This window comes from Tetrao urogallus, assembly GCF_951394365.1.
Source record: "Tetrao urogallus genome assembly, chromosome: 9".
Lineage (NCBI taxonomy): Eukaryota > Metazoa > Chordata > Aves > Galliformes > Phasianidae > Tetrao > Tetrao urogallus.
The window spans coordinates 233,316-252,692 of record NC_136822.1 but is presented as its reverse complement, the minus strand read 5'-3'; the positions used below and the strand labels follow the sequence as shown (position 1 = coordinate 252,692).

At 39.4% G+C, this 19,377-nt stretch overlaps 1 protein-coding gene across 1 annotated transcript in view; it reads right to left on the bottom strand.

Annotated features, from left to right (window-relative positions):
* The window catches only part of LOC306949634 (glypican-5-like), a gene marked incomplete at both ends in the record, with an annotated part of 362,433 nt that overhangs the window by 322,468 nt on the left and 20,588 nt on the right, over positions 1 to 19,377 (bottom strand). Inside the window, 1 exon segment of the mRNA XM_079539627.1 lies at positions 10,678 to 10,839. Coding sequence (XP_079395753.1) covers positions 10,678 to 10,839 — 162 coding nt within the window.

Genomic DNA, 19,377 nt, shown 5'->3' with positions numbered 1-19,377 from the left:
GGTGGCAGTGTGGCTCTCTACGTTAGGGAATGCTTTTACGCTACTGAGATCATGACTGGGGACGATAACATTGAATCCCTATGGGTAAAGATCAGAGGAAGGGCTGACAAGACAGGCATCCTGGTGGGCATCTGTTATAGACCTCCAAAACAGGATGAAGAGACAGACGAGGTATTCTATAAGCAGCTGGCACGAGCTGCACAGTCGCCTGCCCTTGTCCTCGTGGGGGACTTTAACTTCCCTAACATATGCTGGGAGTACAGCACAGCACAGAAGAAGCAGTCTATGAGGTTTCTGGAATGCATAGAGGACAACTTCCTGATACAGCTGATCAGAGAGCCCACGAGAGGAACTGCCCCACTAGACCTGCTGTTCACAAACAGGGAAGGTTTGGTGGGAGATGTGGAGGTTGGAGGCTGTCTTGGACAGAGTGACCATGAAATGATAGATTTCTTGATTCATGGTGGAGCCTGGAGGGGGAATAGTAAAATTGCTACCTTGGATTTCAGGAGGGCGGACTTTGAAATGTTCAAGGGACTACTAGGGGGAGTCCCCTGGCATTCAGTCTTAGCGAGTAAAGGGGCCCAAGAGAGCTGGTTGCTCTTCAAGAAGAAAGTCTTAAGGGTGCAGGAGCAGGCAGTCCCCCTGAGCTGCAAAATGAGCTGGCGGGGAAGAAGACCGGCATGGATGAATAGGGAGCTATTCTTGAGGCTCCGGGAGAAAAAGAGCATCTACCGCCTGTGGAAAGAGGGACAGGCCACTCAGAATGAATACAAGGAAGTCGTTAGGATGTGTAGAGGTGAAATCAGAAAGGCAAAAGCCCAGCTTGAATTTAATCTAGCTGCTGGGGTGAAAAGGAATAAGAAACTCTTTTATAAATACATTAACAGTAAGAGGAGGACAAAGGAGAATATCCACTCTTTGCTGGATGAGGCTGGGAATGTGACCACTGAGGATAAGGAAAAGGCAGAGGTTCTGAATGCCTTTTTTACGTCAGTCTTTAAAAGTCAGACCAGTTATCCTCAGGATACTCCTCTCTCTGACCTGGTAATCTCGGCCTGCAATTGTGATACATTCTGAAGCTGGAGAAAGGCAGCTTCACCAACAAGCTCTGCTTGATGAGGCAGTTTATAGTATACATCAGCCACAGGACTCCCAGTATTGTCTTGGTCTCTCTCAGCCACAGGCTTTCAACACGCTTGTGGCCATTCTTTAGGGCATATCACCTCAGCACAAAAACAGACTTTAAAAGTTTTACTGTGTTTTATAAAATATCCATTATATGCAATCTGGTTAATAGTTTTTGTAATCCTATACAGATTTCTGTGGACATCATCTTTGTTACTAGATAGAGTTTGAAAGATTTACTTGAATTTACAGTCCAAGGCTAGAATTGTTCACCCTCGGTTTTCATTATATCTTTCACTTAAATTTGGTATTTCGAAAGCATATCAGATCATCTAGAACTTCTTTTTATGAAAGAGGACAGTTTTCCCCATTAAAAAAAAAAAACATCAAAGGGGAAAATAAACTAGTAATTTCATCTTTCTGACAAGCTGCCCAAATGACAAGGTAGGAGGATGGGAAATGTAATCAGAAACACACAAAAAATGCCAAACTCTAGTTATTTGCATACTATAATACTCAGGGATGCTAACAAAACACAAATATCACAGGTACAAGAGATTCAGGATAAAAAATGGTGCCTGTCTCAGAGCTGCCAATAAAAGCAAAGGCAAACAACATCTGACATATAAACATACACAGTGGAAGAAAGACAAGAAACAGCATAAGCATGACGAAACTGGTCACTGTAGCGAGCAGTAGTTTCAGCATATTTTGGATTGACTTTAACAAGCATTTTGTTTATCTTGACCTTAAGGAGAGGCGTTTAAAGGAAGATAATGAAATTGTAGATGGTATTTCCAGCCATGCTTCTCCAACACGGTAGACAGCACTAGATAAAACAGAAAATGCCATCTGACTTTTCATGGTAATTGAAATGATAAATGGTAGTTGGCATTATTGGTCTGTGACAGAAACTGACATTTAGATCACAAAACGTAAGTGACTAGCATTATGGCCTACACTGGAAAGTACAAGATGAAAGGCATTATTTTAGATGCAGTAGCAGTATCAAAGAGAGAATGGCTAGGAAAACTATCTTTCCTGCTGAATTCTGAATAGGCACTAGTGGTGTTAATCTTAAAGATGATACAATCACTAATATGCAAATTCCAGGAGTGTTTGGTGAGATTTTAGCTGTGTGAAGAAAAAAACTTTGCAAGACAATTATTACAGATCCTGACCAAAAACATGCTGTGATAAATAGACAGCAAATTTACAGATGAAGAGCCCCATTAGAAAGTACAAGCTGAAGACAAATGGTGTTGCTGAATCTGAAGGGAAAAATGTAAGCAAAGGACAGTTTGGTCACAGAAAAATCACTTCAACTGTGCTGAACTTTTGACAAAACGACAAGCTCCCTGTACTACATTTGATATGAAATGCAGAAGTCAAGTAGAAATCTTCCTAACAACATGCATTTAGTAAGAACAATCGTGAAAAGAGCCTACATCAGACTGAAGATTCCTATCTCCTATCTCAAACAGCAGCCAGTGACACAATTTTGAAAGTATTTGAACAGGACAAAAATAAAGTTTTCCCAATATACTATCTTCCAAAGTTATGCAGCTCAGCTTTCTCAGCCAGAGCTGTTCTCTCCGTGCTCAACAATAATGGTACCATTTTCCCCTTCTGAACTAACAGTACTGCTTGAAAAAGCAGACCTTTGTTTGCTCTCAATCTGCCACAACTCCAAAAAGAAAAATTATTTGTATTAGAGGAGAGAATAAAAAATTAATGCCTTCTCATATTCTTCATGACAATCAGTAGCATGGAGAAGCAGGTAGGTTTCTCCCAAACTAATGCCTCCCATTTATTTCCATAGAAATTACAGCAGATACAAAGAACACAATAATACAGTTTAAAAAAAAAAATCTCAATTTTCAGAACACATACAATGGGAGATGAAAGTATAGGGGAAAAAAAAAAATCAAAAGATTTGTAGAGTCTCACAGGACTTTAGAGCCTGGGATGAACTTATACACACATTCATTTTATGCTGAATATGCATTACAGAAGATCTTAAAGATAACAGTTTATTTTTTAGTTTGTTTACACATTTAACTTCCAGCCTATATGTATATAGAAAACAAAACACATTCCTTATATTGTTCCTTTAATGCATAGTGGATCATCCAGTGGAGAGGCAGGACCACTGCCCTCAACCTGCTGGGGTTGTTCATCCCGGAGAACAGAAGACTGGGGAAACTGGAGAGAGCCTTTCAGTATCTAAGGGAAGGATGTCAGAAAGAAGAACAGACTCCTCAGTAGGGCCTGCTCTGACAGGACAAGGGGAAATGGTTTTAAACTAAAACAGGAGATTTAGACAGGAAATAAGGAACAAGATTTTTTATAATAAAAGAGTAGTGAGGCACTGACCTGGGCAATCAGGTTGCCCAGAGACTTAGTGGTGCCCCATCCTTGGTGACAATCAAGGTCAGGCAATACAAGTTTTTCATTTTCGTGTTTCTTACCTACTATCCATGCATCTAGAATCTTGACTAAAGTGCACACCCAACTTCTGCAAAGGTAGAGGTCAAACACACAGTTTGCACCATGACTTCAATAACTGCCATTCACAACTTTGTGCTAGTACTTACTCACAGACCCTGACACATCTCTAAGTTTTATCATATGAACATGCAAAATTAAAAGAAAAGTGAGTGCATTAGGAAATACTGAACATTGCAAAATCATTTTTATCTTTTGCTGAAAAAGGATACTTTAACAAACAGAATTTAGTATCCCTCCTCCCACCCCATATGCAGACCAAGACTGAAGTTTTAGCTAAGTATCAGGTTCTAAAGCCATAAATGGCATATAGAAGATGAATATTTATACTGGGAATAGTACATGTTCAGCAATAAAACTTAGGAACCAGATGGCACAATGGAAATACCATCCAGCCTATTTAAAGCAAGTAGCCTGACGCATACTAGGATTGTTGACAGCATGCTGTCAACAGTGCCAATTTTTGAGGCATCCAAATGACAGCTTGTTTAAAGAAAAGAATTAATGGATGGAGGGGGTGGGCAAAAAGGGATAACTGCACAATTGAAACAAGTACATTTCAGCCTCAACTCAAAACTAATAAATTATCATTCACCAAGAAACAGAAAGGTTCAAAAAAGAAAGAAGATCCACTGCTCATATTTCTGATTTACCTTGCCACTGGACAAAGTCTTTAGGTGGCCCTATAGCCTTATCCAAAGTGAGGCAGTTACTGACATTTCAACTGAGATGGCACCAAAGCCAGGGACACAAAGCAGCATGGTAGTATCAGATGTCTCTCTTAAAGGTGATTCTTCAGCACCATTGCACACAAATTTTGGTTACATAGGCCATTCATTTCTAATGGGTTTTGGCTCTCCTACCTACAGTTCTTTAATTGCCTCCACCTACATTGGAGCAGTTTTTACAGCAAACCTGGGGAATTCCCTCTGATGACAACACAGTAAGTATACTGGGTTTATGACCAGTAGAAGGAGGAATCTTATGAAGGAGTTGATGCAGAACGTCACTTTCTCATACTGCCCTGTCCAACACACTGACCTGACCCACAGTCAGGGTGAAGAAGTCCAACTGTGAAGATCAAGAACGAAAATGAGGATCTCACTCATGAGATTACAGGCAGCCAAAATCACTATCCCCACTAAAGTCCCCATTAATACATATATATAATTTTTTTTTATTATTATTATATTTTTTTTTTTAAATAAGGGATCAGAAGATATCACTAAGATAAGCTGTAGTGGACTCCTGGCCCTGCCTATGGGCTCTTGTGTCACTTATGGAAGGACATCTCCCCTCCCCAGAGCCTCACTTTATCTATTTCTAGCACTGATAAAACAACAAAGTCCTTTACAACAGCGCTTCAAGATCTATAGACAGAAAGAACCATATAAAGAGCTCTGTATGTTTCAACAAAGAACAGCAGCAGGCAAACAGCAGCAATCTAAGTGCATGCAGTTTGCCCACGTGAGGCTACAGCTAAAAAGGAATATTCTAGCCTTCCTTAGGCTGTCATTCCTGCTGGAAAACACAGATCATCTGGCCATCGGAATGGGAATAGGAATAGACATCATACAGGAGGTGGACAGAAATACCCTAATGAAGCTTCTTTCTTTTCTCTGCAAGGAGTAATTTTTGCAATGAGCCAAAACAAAATAATATATCTCGGGCAGCTTTCAGCTCAAAGGTCATTAGCATACAAAATACTACTTGGCAGATTTAGTTCCCAGAAAGGGGTAAGAAAGAAGCCATGTAATAAAAAAATACTAATTAAAAAACTTCTATGTTTCTGCAATCCATCAGTAAGCAAAGCAAACCAAAGGCATAATGGCAATGCTTGGTGCTTGTCTCTTGGTGCTAGTTAGCTTTCTTTTTTTTCCCCTTTCTTAAATAGCTCTGACTTCGGACTGTATCTGTTAGCCGTATTATGACTATACTGCATGTGTTATTTAACTACAAAACATAGTGCACTTCCCCAAATATCTTTTGTTTTTTAAACATCACTGTACCTTAACACCATTAGCCAGTCACCCATATTTCAAGCTGATATTTCTAAATTTAGTAAAAATAAATGCCAGCAACAAAGCCAATTAAGATTTAAAATGTTTGACTGTTTGCTTGTAAGCCTGTGCACTTACTTCTGGTTACTTGTGGAAGTGTTCGGGTGGGTCATTTAGACTGGACAGTGCTTATCACTGGTACTGATATCAACCCCATGACCTATGGAAGCCAGCTGACCCATTCAGTTTACCAGAGAGACAGCCAAATCAGGAACATTGTGCTTAGAGATTTTGGGGATCCATTGGATAACTGAACTTTCAGACCTTTCATTGAGAACCAGGGGCTCCGGGATCCAAATCTGCTACCACCAGTTCTCCCATTGCCTTGTATCATTCATGTCCTTCTCAGTTGTCAGCTGCCATCAGGTGACAACAGGGCAGAACAACATACTTACAACGGCAATGCCACAATAGCAGCTTCTGCTATTAAAAATAGCAACAAGGACCTCTTGCATCTCACATCTCCCCACCCAACACAAAGAGTATACCCACAGCTTCTCTCAAACCTCTCACAGTTAAGAGAGAAGCAGAATGTTACAAAGCTGTTGTATTCTTTTGCAGGGGAAAGGATATGGGAACACCTGACCCCCCTAACAGAAGGCCAAAAGAATGCTATTTTGGAGAAACACCACAAAAGCATTGCCTTATGACTACCATATTTTATTTATAAAATATTTGCTTTCACAGAGAGTGAACAATTTCTATCCCATGATGTATAAGTAAAAAATACAGCAAATAATATACTTTTTTTCCTGGAATCTGCCAAGTTCTTCTGATTACCTCCTAATTTGGTGAATGAAATGTGTAGGTTTCAAAGCATCTCACTCTGTCTCTTTGCAGAGACTATCAGCAGAGCAAATAAATTACTAGTGTTCTAACTCTCATTCCCTCAAATTAGCCTCAGCATAAAAAAGGAGCAGAGCCAAGCTTTCTGTAAGTCTTCACACAGCACCATAAAGGATATGGAAGAGGGTTGGCAGGTTTCTTTCTGCTGTCTGCCCACAACAAAGCTTTCCTAGCAGACTATTGATAGCTCCTCTGACAGCAACTTTCAGCATCCACACCCACACCACTTCTAATCCACAAACAATGAATCAAAGTTGCCTTGTTTGGACCTGTCCCCAAGGACTGCAGTGACTGCATGACTGAACTGATGAGGCGGGTGGGGAGCAGAAGGATGACTGCGCCAAGTATCACCACAAGAAATAAGAAACACAACCATTTAAATCTAAGCTAAAGCAATATATTGCTTATATGCATGTCTGAAAAAAGGTTAGGGTTAAAAAAAAAAAAAAAAGAAAAAAAAAGAAAACCTCAGCAATTTCAAAAGGAAAACATTCCAGTTGCCAAAGAGGAAAGCGAGTTACAAAATTGAAGTATGCTGCTTGCTCTTTTGTTTGAATGGTCACCCTGTGCATTTCTATACTGCAGGCCTGGGTGCAAAAACAGAGAAGGATAAGTTCATTTTTGGATGGAAGTAACTGTGCTGCTGATGTCAGTGCACCTCTTCCTCTAATCACATGCAACAGCATTAGACAAAGAAGTTCAAACAAAAAACACCCAAACAAAAGTATGATTTATGAAGTGTTCGAGTAAATACCGCATCACTAATACCAAAGACTTAAAAGGGGGAAAAACAGCAGCATGAAACTGTAGTTCTAAGGATGACCATATGCAGGAACAGGCATTAGCCCAAACAAAACAAGACTGCCCACAGCTGCACTGTATTTAATAGAATCTTACAAACTTGAAAATCCAGATCTGGCACCTGTGAAAATCGTCTTATTTCTGCTGTGGGCAAAGTTACTTAAATAATATTTTCAATTAAAAGTAAATAGAATCTCTTCAGATCAAGGCATCCCAGGCACTGTAAAGGAAATACTTAACTGAACCACTATTAAACTCTTATTCACATGATAAAGCTCTCTCATTAATACTTGCGGTATCTAATTGTTGGCCCTTAGAAGTGTCTTTTGACTTCCATGAAAGAAAATAAGGGGATAGGACTGTAAAATGAAACAAACACCACCACCCTCACTCCAAAAAAACTGCGCTCTCTTCCCACCAAAATTTAATTCCTTTCACTATAGGAAAAGTCAGACTTCTGCTACAGTACTGTGTGTGTCACAGTGTGTCACAGTGTGTCACAGACCAGGTAGCCCTTCCTAGCTTGCACACCATGAGGTAGAGGTTAAGAAATATTTATAAAGACAAGTCATATATATGCCACAAATAGGAGGTATATTACAATTACATCCGAGCGATTATTATTATATTCTCCATCCCTAGTCCTTTCCACGTGAGTACTGAATTGTGATGGTGGTCTTCTGGGGTCGTAGGATGAAAGCTCTATGTCTTCCACTTGTCCTTTTTCACCTTTGGTCTGGGTTAAGCCTAAACCAAAATACCAAAACCAAAAATACAGTCAGCAACTATCTGTTACATTCTTTTCAAGAATGGTGTATCCTGGCTGGATGCAGTCCTCTAAGTCTTATCTGCCCTGGCTCATCTTGCCTCCCCTTATCTTCCTTAAACAATTCAGCAAGGTTTGAGCAATACTTCTCCTTTAAAAATTTTTTAAAGAAATATCTGCCACATCAGCAGTTAAGAGAACTAACTAGTGCTTTGCTTTGACTACGCTAACACTACTGAAGGCAAGTGTGTTCCTAACACTGCAAAAAGTGTACATGTGTTTGTAAAAGAAAGCTTTGTGCACAAAAACCATACAAGTAAACACTGCCAAGTTAAAAAAAAAAAAAAATGCTATTTTTCACAAGTCCAAATTAGCTCCCATTGCTGTAAGAAACCTGAAGTCTGAAACGCAGCTGAGAGCTTAAAATAAGGAATTTATTGTTAAGACTTCAAATGTGCTTTTAGCACCCTCACCATTCAAAAGAACAACAAACTAAAACAGACCAAAAGGACAAAGTTAATTCAGTGCAAAAAAAATCTTCCCTCATTAAGTATCTCACACAGTACTATGTGTAGCAACAAGATGTGTAAGACGCAAGATAGAGAAAGAGGTTTTTCACTGACACCTGGGACAAAACAGCTCCCAACACAACAGTGCAAAGTTGCATTTCTGAATGCTCCATCTAACATAAACAGAAGGCCAGACATAACAAGTTACAAACCACCTATTTAACCATTTTTGGAACATGCCTGTAAATTTAAACTGTGTGAAATGTCTAACTACTACTTTCATTTCATCAAAAGGCCTCTTCAACAATGGACCATACAGCCACTGGTTTGACCTAAAGGGGCTGGTAGGTCAATCTATTCTGACCTTATCTCTATTCTGTCACAATACTAAAAGATTACTTGAATAACTCACCAACATTTAACAATGCCAACAGACACCTTTGCAACAGGGACCCTTTTACTACAGCATTCCTCCAGAGAGCTCTCTAACCAAATTTTTAATTCATGGGGGTTACCAAAACATTTAGAAAAACTGATTGTTTTTAATAAACCAAAGGCTTATTTTATTTATCTTTGCTCAAAGGTACAGAACAGAAAAAAGTTTTTTTCACCTTGCATTTACATATCTCTAATGACATCCAGCGTCAATTACTGTGAACTTTAGATAATATGCATAATGCTATAATCAGATGATAACAGCAGGGTGACAAAATCTTTGTCTATAGCAAGTGAGAATGAGCCTAAATGCAGCAGCCACAGGTACAGAAATGAAAGAAAAGAGCTGCTTATCTTTGGAAGACCTCAGGTAGGCACAGATCTGCAGCAAAAGATGCCCTTATCTCCACTGCCAACTCCTAAATGATGACTGGGAAGCGGTGCATCCTGGCTCCACCCCTTCTGGTCACTTGGTACATTGCATGCACCTGAGCTCCCCTGGGTTGGCCCTGCCTTCTCACCAGGTAACCCATAGGTTCAGGCCATGATTTACCATTGCCACTACAATATATCTTTTATTCACTAACAGTCACTTCTTTTTTAAATAGTATTTTACAAATGGAAGAAACTAAGCAAAAAAAAAAGAATCTACTATTTGATTAAAAAAAAAGCCTTGTAACAACAAGCTTAATCATATAGACCTCGAAATTTTGTATTTTAATAATTACTGCCTTGTTTTCAAAACCTATTCCATAAGGTGTTCAGCACTAAATATAGCATATATTTAGTAAGATAAAATTAAGCACCTTAATCCCATGGGAGTCAGCAAGCTGGATTCATCACTCAACAACTGACTTAATCAATCCCACATTTAACATTTATAGTCTATGCTTAAATGCCTTTGTAGAGAAAGTCCAGTGTGCAACAGTTTATAATGAACAATCCTACACAATCACACAATCACTTCCCTCCCTTTAATTGAACAATAATGGTTTGAAGAAAATACATAAAGCTGTATGAACAGGCTAGAGCAAACATCTTCGAAAACATCATGAGTTATGAGAACAGACTTTCACTACAGAATCCTTCATGTACTCACATTCAACAGTGCAGTCATAATTCCAGAAAGGAAGACCCTACATGTAACCTGTTAAGTAGTGAAACATTTTAAAAAGCAATGAAAACTGTATTTTCATTTGACACATCAGACAGAGCACTCATTCTTCAGCTTCAAAAAGTAAATTTCAATTGAACTTTCTACATCTCTAAATGGTTTGACCACATAAGAGTATCAAAAGGCATAAACAACTACAAGGCACATAAATGATATTTGAAAATGCCTTGAAAAATCCACATAAATTCTTTTTTAAAATGATTTCAGGAATAAGGGCCATTCTATTCCTATATAGGTTTAGGCAGGTACTTAAATTTAACAGTCAAGACTACACGCCCTTACCTTTTCCTAAGGGCAAGGCCATTAAAGAGCAGGGAATTAAATAAGAAGCCAGTGACTACCGTATGCAGTACAACAAAAATGAAGAACAAAACCAGCTTTTCTTTCATCTGTACAGAATAATTTTACATGCTGCTCATCACAGGGCTGGAGTACTTCAACAGTTCCTACCTTGAAAAGCTGTGGTATGGCCAACAATCATGTACTTCAGTTCAAAATTCAGTGCCTGGATACTCTGCATCCTTTCTCTTCGAACAGCTGCCTGGTAGCTCTCTTCCATTTTTTTGGTGCAGCATGTTGGTGCTCTATTTTGACAGATCTGTAAATCTGACTCTATTAAAAGAAAGGGAACAAATGCCATTAAAATAATGCTTCCTAACATGAAAGCAACAACCAATTTAAAAAATTTAGTGCAAAACATATTAGGCACAAAATCACCTAAATACAAGGGAACAACAGAATCACTGAAGATGAGCATTTGAAGGGGCAACACATCCACTGCGCAACTCATGCTAAAGGCATCAGAATTTTAACATCTGAGTGAAAACCATGCTTAAATTAGAATCCAATATGCACTGTGAAGCACTTCAAGGAATTTCCTATTGGCCTCCTACACTAGTGAAAGGCTCTCAACATCTGTAATCTTCTAAGCAGCTAAAAATAAATAAACGCATCGGCGCTTTCCCAAAGGTATGGTAACTTGGTGGCATTTTTTTCCATTTCTCTCTAGTTCTGACATGCTTAACTCCTTTCTGAATCAGATTTCCAAAAAACAACAGAAACAGAAAAGCAAGCACCAATAGTTGCCACAAAAAAAAAAAAAAAAAAAAAAAAAAGAAAGAAAAAGAAATTCTGTGGCAGCCTGTGTTTACCTATATAGGGCCAAAGATAAGAAATTATGATGCTACATTTATATATAAGTGCTATGTTACACCAGTGGGAAGTACTACAACTTCTGAGCTTGAGCAGTACTGAACATCAACAGATATTTTACATAAAATAAAAGAAAAGCCTGGTTATAAGCTTAGCCGCACACAGGCAGATCTCTGCCTGTCTAACAGTAACCTTAGTATTTCTGAAAGCAAGTAATGGCTCACCTATATTTAACAAAAGCACTGAAGTCATTCCTACCTTGAAACTAAAGAAAATTTGAAAATCTGTTAAAAATTTCTTAATTTTTGTGAACAAAATAGTCCTACAAAAGGTTCTACTTTCTCTTCATCTTCTTGTCTTCGTATGTATGCATGTCAGTAAGGTTTGTATCCTTGATAAGGAAATCTGCATTACAGTGTTGCAGTAGACATTTGAGCTCTGTTTGCCATGCAGTATGACATTCATGGAAGCAATAAGTTCTGGAAGGGAGCTGTTACAGACAGAAATACTCCTTTGCTTCATGTAACACATGTTTTAAGTAGGGAGAACAACCAAAAAAAAAGCAAACAAACAAAAAAAAATCCACAAGTATCTATTAAGTAGTGAGAGCAAATCTAAAAACAGATGTGCAAAAAAATCCAAGCAACCAAAAAAACCCAAGACAAAACAAAAAAAAACTACAAACGAAACAGCCATAATATATACATATATTAGAAAGGAACCACTACCAATGCAATCATCAGCAAATCGAGATAAGAATTTCCCAATGAGATGCTGCAACAGCACATGTCTGGAGCTGCCTGCCTTTCACCTCACAGCAAAGATGGTGGGGGGCTGCTGGGCTGCGTGGGCCGAGGCCACAGCTGCCTGTACCTCCTTTCTCCTGTCCCTGCACAGCTTTGGGGCAGGAACTGTACCTTCCCTGGGGCGGAGGCTGCAGGAGGTTTGGTCTCACCACACAACAAACTCCTCACAGAGGTGAGAATGGATGCTTGGATACCTGACAGAGCACAACATCAGCATGGGCCATCTCACCATGCAGTTGCTCCAGCAGGGCCCCAGCCCATCAGCACCGAGGAGATCTCTGCTGTGATATCACTGCTGATGGCCTCACTGCAAACAACAGAACTGTGACCAGTGGGCACGACTGTCCACGACTATGCCTTCCTTTCAAGGATTTCACTCAGGACACAAACATTAATGAGCCATCATCACCATCTGGCCATGCAGATTAAGGCATGGTAAGATGGCATATACAGCTGAAATAATGAAGAAATAGGTAACAGGATACACCAGACCTTCTGAAAATCTTGAGCGCATCATCCAAACAAGATGTGCCCAGGGTCAATGTCAGGCCAACAGCTCACTGAGAATGAAATCACAGGGAGGAGCTTTAACAAATCTGCCTTGCCAAAAAGCTTAACTGCTGAAAATATCATGTTTGATCTTGAAAACGTTCCTCTCCTGAAAGCAGAGCTAGTTTATGTAAAAAAGACAAAATCACAAGTGAAATATTTCAATAAACCTACATTTTGATTCCAGTTCATGAAACAAAAAATGGTTGTGACAGACTGCATATCATCCAAGATACTGTTCTGGAGGTAGACTTGCATCAGTTTAGGAAGTAATTTCAGGAATAGGAATGATGACTCTGCCCACACAAGCCAAGTTGCTGCAAAGATGTGACTACATTGTGCAGGCAGCTGGAAGAGCAGCAGGAGGGCTGAACAATAACCATCAACTGAGCATGCTCTCCTGCTCTTGTGTGCTAGAGAAGTTGGTTAGGGTTGAAATTAGCTTCTTGACAAGGCTAATTTTAACTCCTGCTTGCCCTATGAGCGTATGTTTGTTCTGTCACATGGAACCAGAGGTCAGAAAAGGATCGCTTCTGAGCTGGCAGCATGGAGTGTATGTGACATTATAGTGCAGACTGCTGAGCCATTAAGACAGTTTTAAAGAGTAGGTCCAAGAGCAGAGGGCTTGCATTACTCAGCCTCTGCAATGCCAGGCTGCTATGCGGAACACATCCCCTTGCAGAAGTCCTCTGAGGTCTTCTTTGAAAGACCTTTACCAAGCTCAGACCTGTATGAGAATAGTTCGAAGCATGGTGCCCCTTGCTGCCTGCAGGACCTGCACAAGGAAGCCACTCAGCTGTCAGTTCTGCATCCACTGATACTCTCTGCATCAAGGCATCACACATCTCTTCCAGAAAACCATGAGTACAGAGATTTTAGCTGAAACCACACTCCTGTGACTCCCCATCCCTCTATGTCTTCAGATGAACACTCCAGGAGCCAGAAGATTAGTTTATTATGCTGGTCCGGAGCAAAAGCAATATAAAGGGCACTCTCAAATAGAGACAGCACTAAGCCCCTAACAGTGCTAAACCTTTAAAAGACCAGCAAAGAGTAAGTCCCACTCCCCTCACAGTACTATCAGGCTGGGACTGTATTGCACGGAACCTGTCAGTTTCTCTTGCTTCAAAATTAGCCTGGGGCTATAACTTCTAACACAATTATAGAAACCTAATAGTAGTTTTCAGTACTACAACAACCTGGGTGCTGAGATTCAATTAGAACCGACCATTTCTATCTTTAAGTCTTTAATAACACTGTCACTAAAATGAATTCATCTTATCTCTCATCTTAATGCAAAATATACTCTCCAATAGAAAGAAAAGTGGTGAAGAACACTGAGATCCAATGGTGATCGAGGGGAATATTTCACAAGCACTGCTGATCATCAACAGAGAGAAAACCTTAATGGGAAACTCCTTCAAGGTTAGGAACAAAGCTATTCTGTACTCCAAAGAGAAGAGAGAAAGCAACATTCATGAATATGAAATTGGGTAGAAAACTTAATAGCATGATTTCAAATCTGATTCTGCTAATAGCTATCTAGGATTTTCATAACTGTTTCCCCCCGGGCTTCTCACTATTTTATGTCACTGTAAAATAATTCAGTTTGGAAGGAATCTCTGCAGGTCATCTAGTTCAGCCCTTAAAGTCATTGATACAAAGAATCACAAGCCTTTCCCCTGCAGATTGAGTTGGACTTTCCACTCACCTCTTTGTTCAGGACACCTTCAGTCACAGTAGGAACAACTTACAAGCTGTAGCACAAGCCAATTTGCCACATCAAATCCCTGGTTTAGAGGAACAGAGCAGGAGCAATCCCATTCTTCCTCACTGAAAGCACAAAAGGCATCTTCCACCTGCACTTGACCTATTGTGCAAGTATCTCTACTCATCTGTGTTTCTACTCTGTGATATCTGGAAGAATGGAGCAATGACCAAAAAACAGGATGAAGTATTTTGTTGAAATTTAGAAGTCATATTCAGAACAAGAAAAATTATGCTACACTGGAGCCTAAACCATAAGCATCTTAGAAAGCAACAACATTCCCCACTCAAAATTCCTGAAACCCTAAAGCACTTAATATGAGCCAGAGGCATCACCACCTTGTCACAAGAGCAAATTATTTAAGTGCCAAATGCAACTACTGATCCCTAACTGGTGTCAATAGAGCCACCCCTACTGAAGTCAGCTGCAGAGGTTATTGTGGTGTTTGGTTACTTTTTTTTGTTTGTTTGTTTTAAATCAGCAGAGTTTCTGGGCTCCACTCTGAATTTTGTAAAAGTCAAAGAGACTTTGGCCTTTAAAGCTATTTGAGTTAGTATACATGTTAGTTCTCAAAAGCAAAGAGAGGCCTGTAATTTAGCAATAACAAAAGCTAAATACATATTCATTTTGCCAGTTGACCATGCAACTTAACAGTGTTTCAAACAGGCAGCTGCCATGGTTTTATAATTTTTTTCTATCACTATTCCACATCATAACATCATGCAAAGCATGGGTAATTAAAGAGTTAATACTCCAGTTCTGCAGACTGACAACTTGCTGGATACCTGTCTCTCAGAAGAGAAGAAGAACTATATATCCTGCAGGCCTCATGGTCAGAGAGAAAGATAAGTCACAGGAGGAAGGAAGTCATGGGATCTTGCTCTCTCACTCTCTGCCTGGCAGAGGGTGTGGATGGGCTTCCAAGCCATGTGCCTTCAGTTCAAAGTAGGTTTCCTTGGTTTCAGAAAACCCTCTCTCTCTCTTATTTTATTTTATTTGATTTATTAGCCTCAATTTCAATTAGATTGTATTATATTGTTTTATCTTGTATTTAGATATCATAGTTAGTAAAATAAGTTTTCTTCCTTAGATCATTGTCGCTGTTTTTTGGTGTTTTTTTGTTTGTTTGTTTGTTTGAGTCCAGTTCCCATCTCCCTACCCTTCCCTTTTTCCCTTTCCATTTTTGGGGTCAGGGGGCCCACGGGCCTGGTGCCCCCCTGTCAGATGCACAGATTGATCTAGATAACTCCGTGACAGCAGCAGAGATGCCAAATACCCTGCCATCTTTAAAATGCTGTACACACTGCAAAAGCTATACTCTGAATGCAGCAAGCTGGGTCTTTAGCACACACTAAACAATGTACCTTCACAACTTTGTTGTAAGTCCTGATTTGTATAAGCTGAGCTTATAGCATCCACTGTACAGAATATTCCTGAACAAGCACTATCAGAAGTTAAACTTAGTGTAATCCATCCTCTGAAAGCTTTTACTCTTTTATATTATGACAAGCTTTTCAACAGTATTTCCAAACAAAGCTCTAATCCAAACCCCAATATTTTAATACTGTTATAAATGTCTTCATAAACTCCAAGACTCATCATGCCAGAAGTACCTCACATTGAGTCTGGCCCAGTTCAACAAGAGCCAACACTTTCTCAGTCTGATACTCACCTGTCTGCTACAGCTGCTGCCTCAGACTGAGGAAAATTCAGTAACTAAAAACAATTCATCTATAGGAGGAGGCAAAATCAAATGAGAAAGAGAAATTTCCAACCAGCACACCCCTTGCAACTATCTACTTCACACATGAGAAAAGCCCACACTTGCACAGCCACACCAGCAAGAGGATCCAGCCACTGCAGGAAGCTTGTGAAGTCACTTGTGTGCATTGCTGTAGCACAAGAGCTAAAGCCATCATTACCTACAGCTGCAAGGCCACCATCAAGAAACACTCATCCACAAGGACACAAGCCAACTTCGCCTGGCAGCAAGTGCAGCTCAGTCACATTGCAACTTGAATGGTTTTGCACTGGGAAAACTCTCCAAATATATTAAGCTCACCAAGCACAAAGCATGCACACTCTAAGTGTGACTATTTGATTTACCAGTGTTTTAAATACCTTAGTTATTACGTTTGAATGAAGAAGTGCATGCCAGGAAATGCTAGAAAGATCAATAAGCAGTGCAGGAGAATGATGTCAGCACAGCACTGTGCACTGTTGCTAATGAGTGCAGCACGTTAAACAGCATCTAGCTCTACAAACCCACAGCTCCTTTCAGGCAGGGGTAATATCAGGTAGACTACAGGGAGCAGAGACTCTGTTACCCCAAATTAGCTTTAAAATAAAGATTACATTGATAAAGGGTTCTTTAAAATAATATTTAAAAGTCAGAAAGCTGAAGAAATACCAACGCAGCACTCAGCATAGAACTTTACTTTGCCTCTTCTCAGTTAGCGCAGCATGACAGCATACAAGTGCAACTTGAAAAATACAAGTCATGAAAATTCTTTTCCACAGCCCCTTGTTTCTTACTGTACATAAAAAGAGATATTATTTAATATGATCAGTGAACTTTACCCTCTTAGAATAGCACAGATTCACTAACACATCATTGATGGCCACAAGCAGCTATGTCACCAGACTTCAAACAATTGAGAAGAATAAACACGTCCAGCTTTATCAAGCACCACACAGATCATGGGTGTCCAATCTTTCGGCTTGCCTGGCCCAGACTGAGTGAAGATGAATCATCTCAGGACACATACTATTTTATACATGTATGTATGTGTACGTGTATGTGTATGTATATATTAATGTAGTTGAAAATATATAAGTAACAAAACTGATCTTACTTTTAATATTTTTTTAATTAAAATGTTAAAAAAAAAGAGCGCAACAAAAGCAGAATGCTAGTGGGATATCTGACCTTGTTTTTGTGAAAGTAATGCATCAGCCTGGTTTGATGGCAGCAGCTCCAGTTCTCAGAGAGTTCTCAAGGTGCTCGTCAGAGATTTTTGATGACATTTTTCTCTCCCTGCATTTGGAAACAGTTGTTCACAACCGTACGTACTGCCATAAAGCGATGACACGAATGAGGTGTGATTGTGAAGCATGGGATATTTTTCTCTAATAACATGGTGCATATAATAGTCTACTACAGTGGCACGATCAAATTTTCTGACTACAGTGACATTTTATTTGAAAATTTACAGATATTATACTGGAGTTGCAAATACACAAAAAAAATGAGGGTTTTTGTTTGTTTGTTTGTTTTGGGTTTTTTTTTGCAATCTTGAACTCTTATATTATCTTCTTATCTTACTTTATCAATATAGAAAGCAAGGCTGCGTTTTTTTGCTGTTCACAGGACTATGCTCAGCCAATGCTGAAAATGATGTGAAATGCTTAAATTTTTTTCCCAAAATTTGAACTTGCCACAATTTAAGTTTTATTTTGAATGCTGTTATGGTTTGAAACATAGCACATGCAAGCTGATTTTCACCTTGAAGACGCATGTTTAACTCATTTAAAAGAGCTGCCAAATCCATCAAAAATGCTAAGCCTGTGAACCATTATCCATATTCTGGCACAAATTTTCATTTTGATTCCATAAAACACTTGATTTCATTATGTGAATGATAATATCTTCTTAGCATTTTACCCTGAATTATCCACCTTACATTAGAAAAGTAAATGATGTCCCCATAATCAGCATCCATACTTATAAGGAATTCCTGTAATTGGCAAAGATTCAATTCCTTGGACTTTATGAAATTCACAGCTTTGACAATAATTTGCACAACGTTATCCATTTTTGAAGCTTTTGCACATAAATTTTCTTGACATGACATGCAGCGTTTCATCAAACATGAGTTGCTGGTGGCAACTGCATCATCCAATCATCCAATCATCCAATCATCCAATCAAAAAGATTTGAAAAGTCCTCCTTTTTTACCAGCCACTGAGGCACCATCAGTAGCTCTACCAAACAGGTTGGCGAAGGTTAAAGAAAATGGCTTTAATGTAATTTTTACTTCAATGGCAACAAATAAGCCATTTCTTCAGTGTCATTATACTCTAAAAGTCTGCATTCTGAAGTCTTATGGATTGATTATTTTTTGGCAATCATATATTTCCCAAAGTTTAATTATTAAATTTAAAAAAATACATGTCTGCCGAATAACAAAAAATGTGTGTCTACAAAGGCTGAGATATTATCAGCAATCTGTGCACTTTACTAGCCAAGTGGCACAGGAGTACATAATGTGTTGACCTGAGGGCCTGCGGTGGGTGTGAGAGCCAAGTTAACACAGAAATCCATGCTCCCCTCCACAGCTCTTGTTCTTGCCTACACAGTCCATGCTAGAGCTATGTGCAACCAACTCAAGAAACATATCACTAAAAATCACATCATAATGTTAAAAGTTTAGGATCTTGGGAGGCCACATCACAGGCTGTGCAGAGCCACACGCAGCCCACAGGGCATTGGCCGGACATGCCTGACTCAGATAATCTACTGGTGTAATTAGTAGAGTATGTAGCTACAATCTACTCAAGCATGTCAAAAATACTTGCATGACCTCAAGAGTTCTTCAACAGATCTGAACAAAATCATTAAAAAGTAAAAAAAAAAAAATCCACAAAATGGGAGGATGTCTTGATTTCACTGGAACTATGCCAGCAAATTCATGGGGGTGGAAAACTCTGAACAGGAAAGGAAGGAGAATAGTAATAAGCAGTAGATGCCATGACTCCACGGAGCTGGCAGCATCAGTAAGTTTGCAGGATAGCTGGAGACCATCAAGCACCGGCCCTGGTCAGCTTCCAGAGCAGGAACTATTAAGAATAGCATCTGCACAACGCTGAATTTTT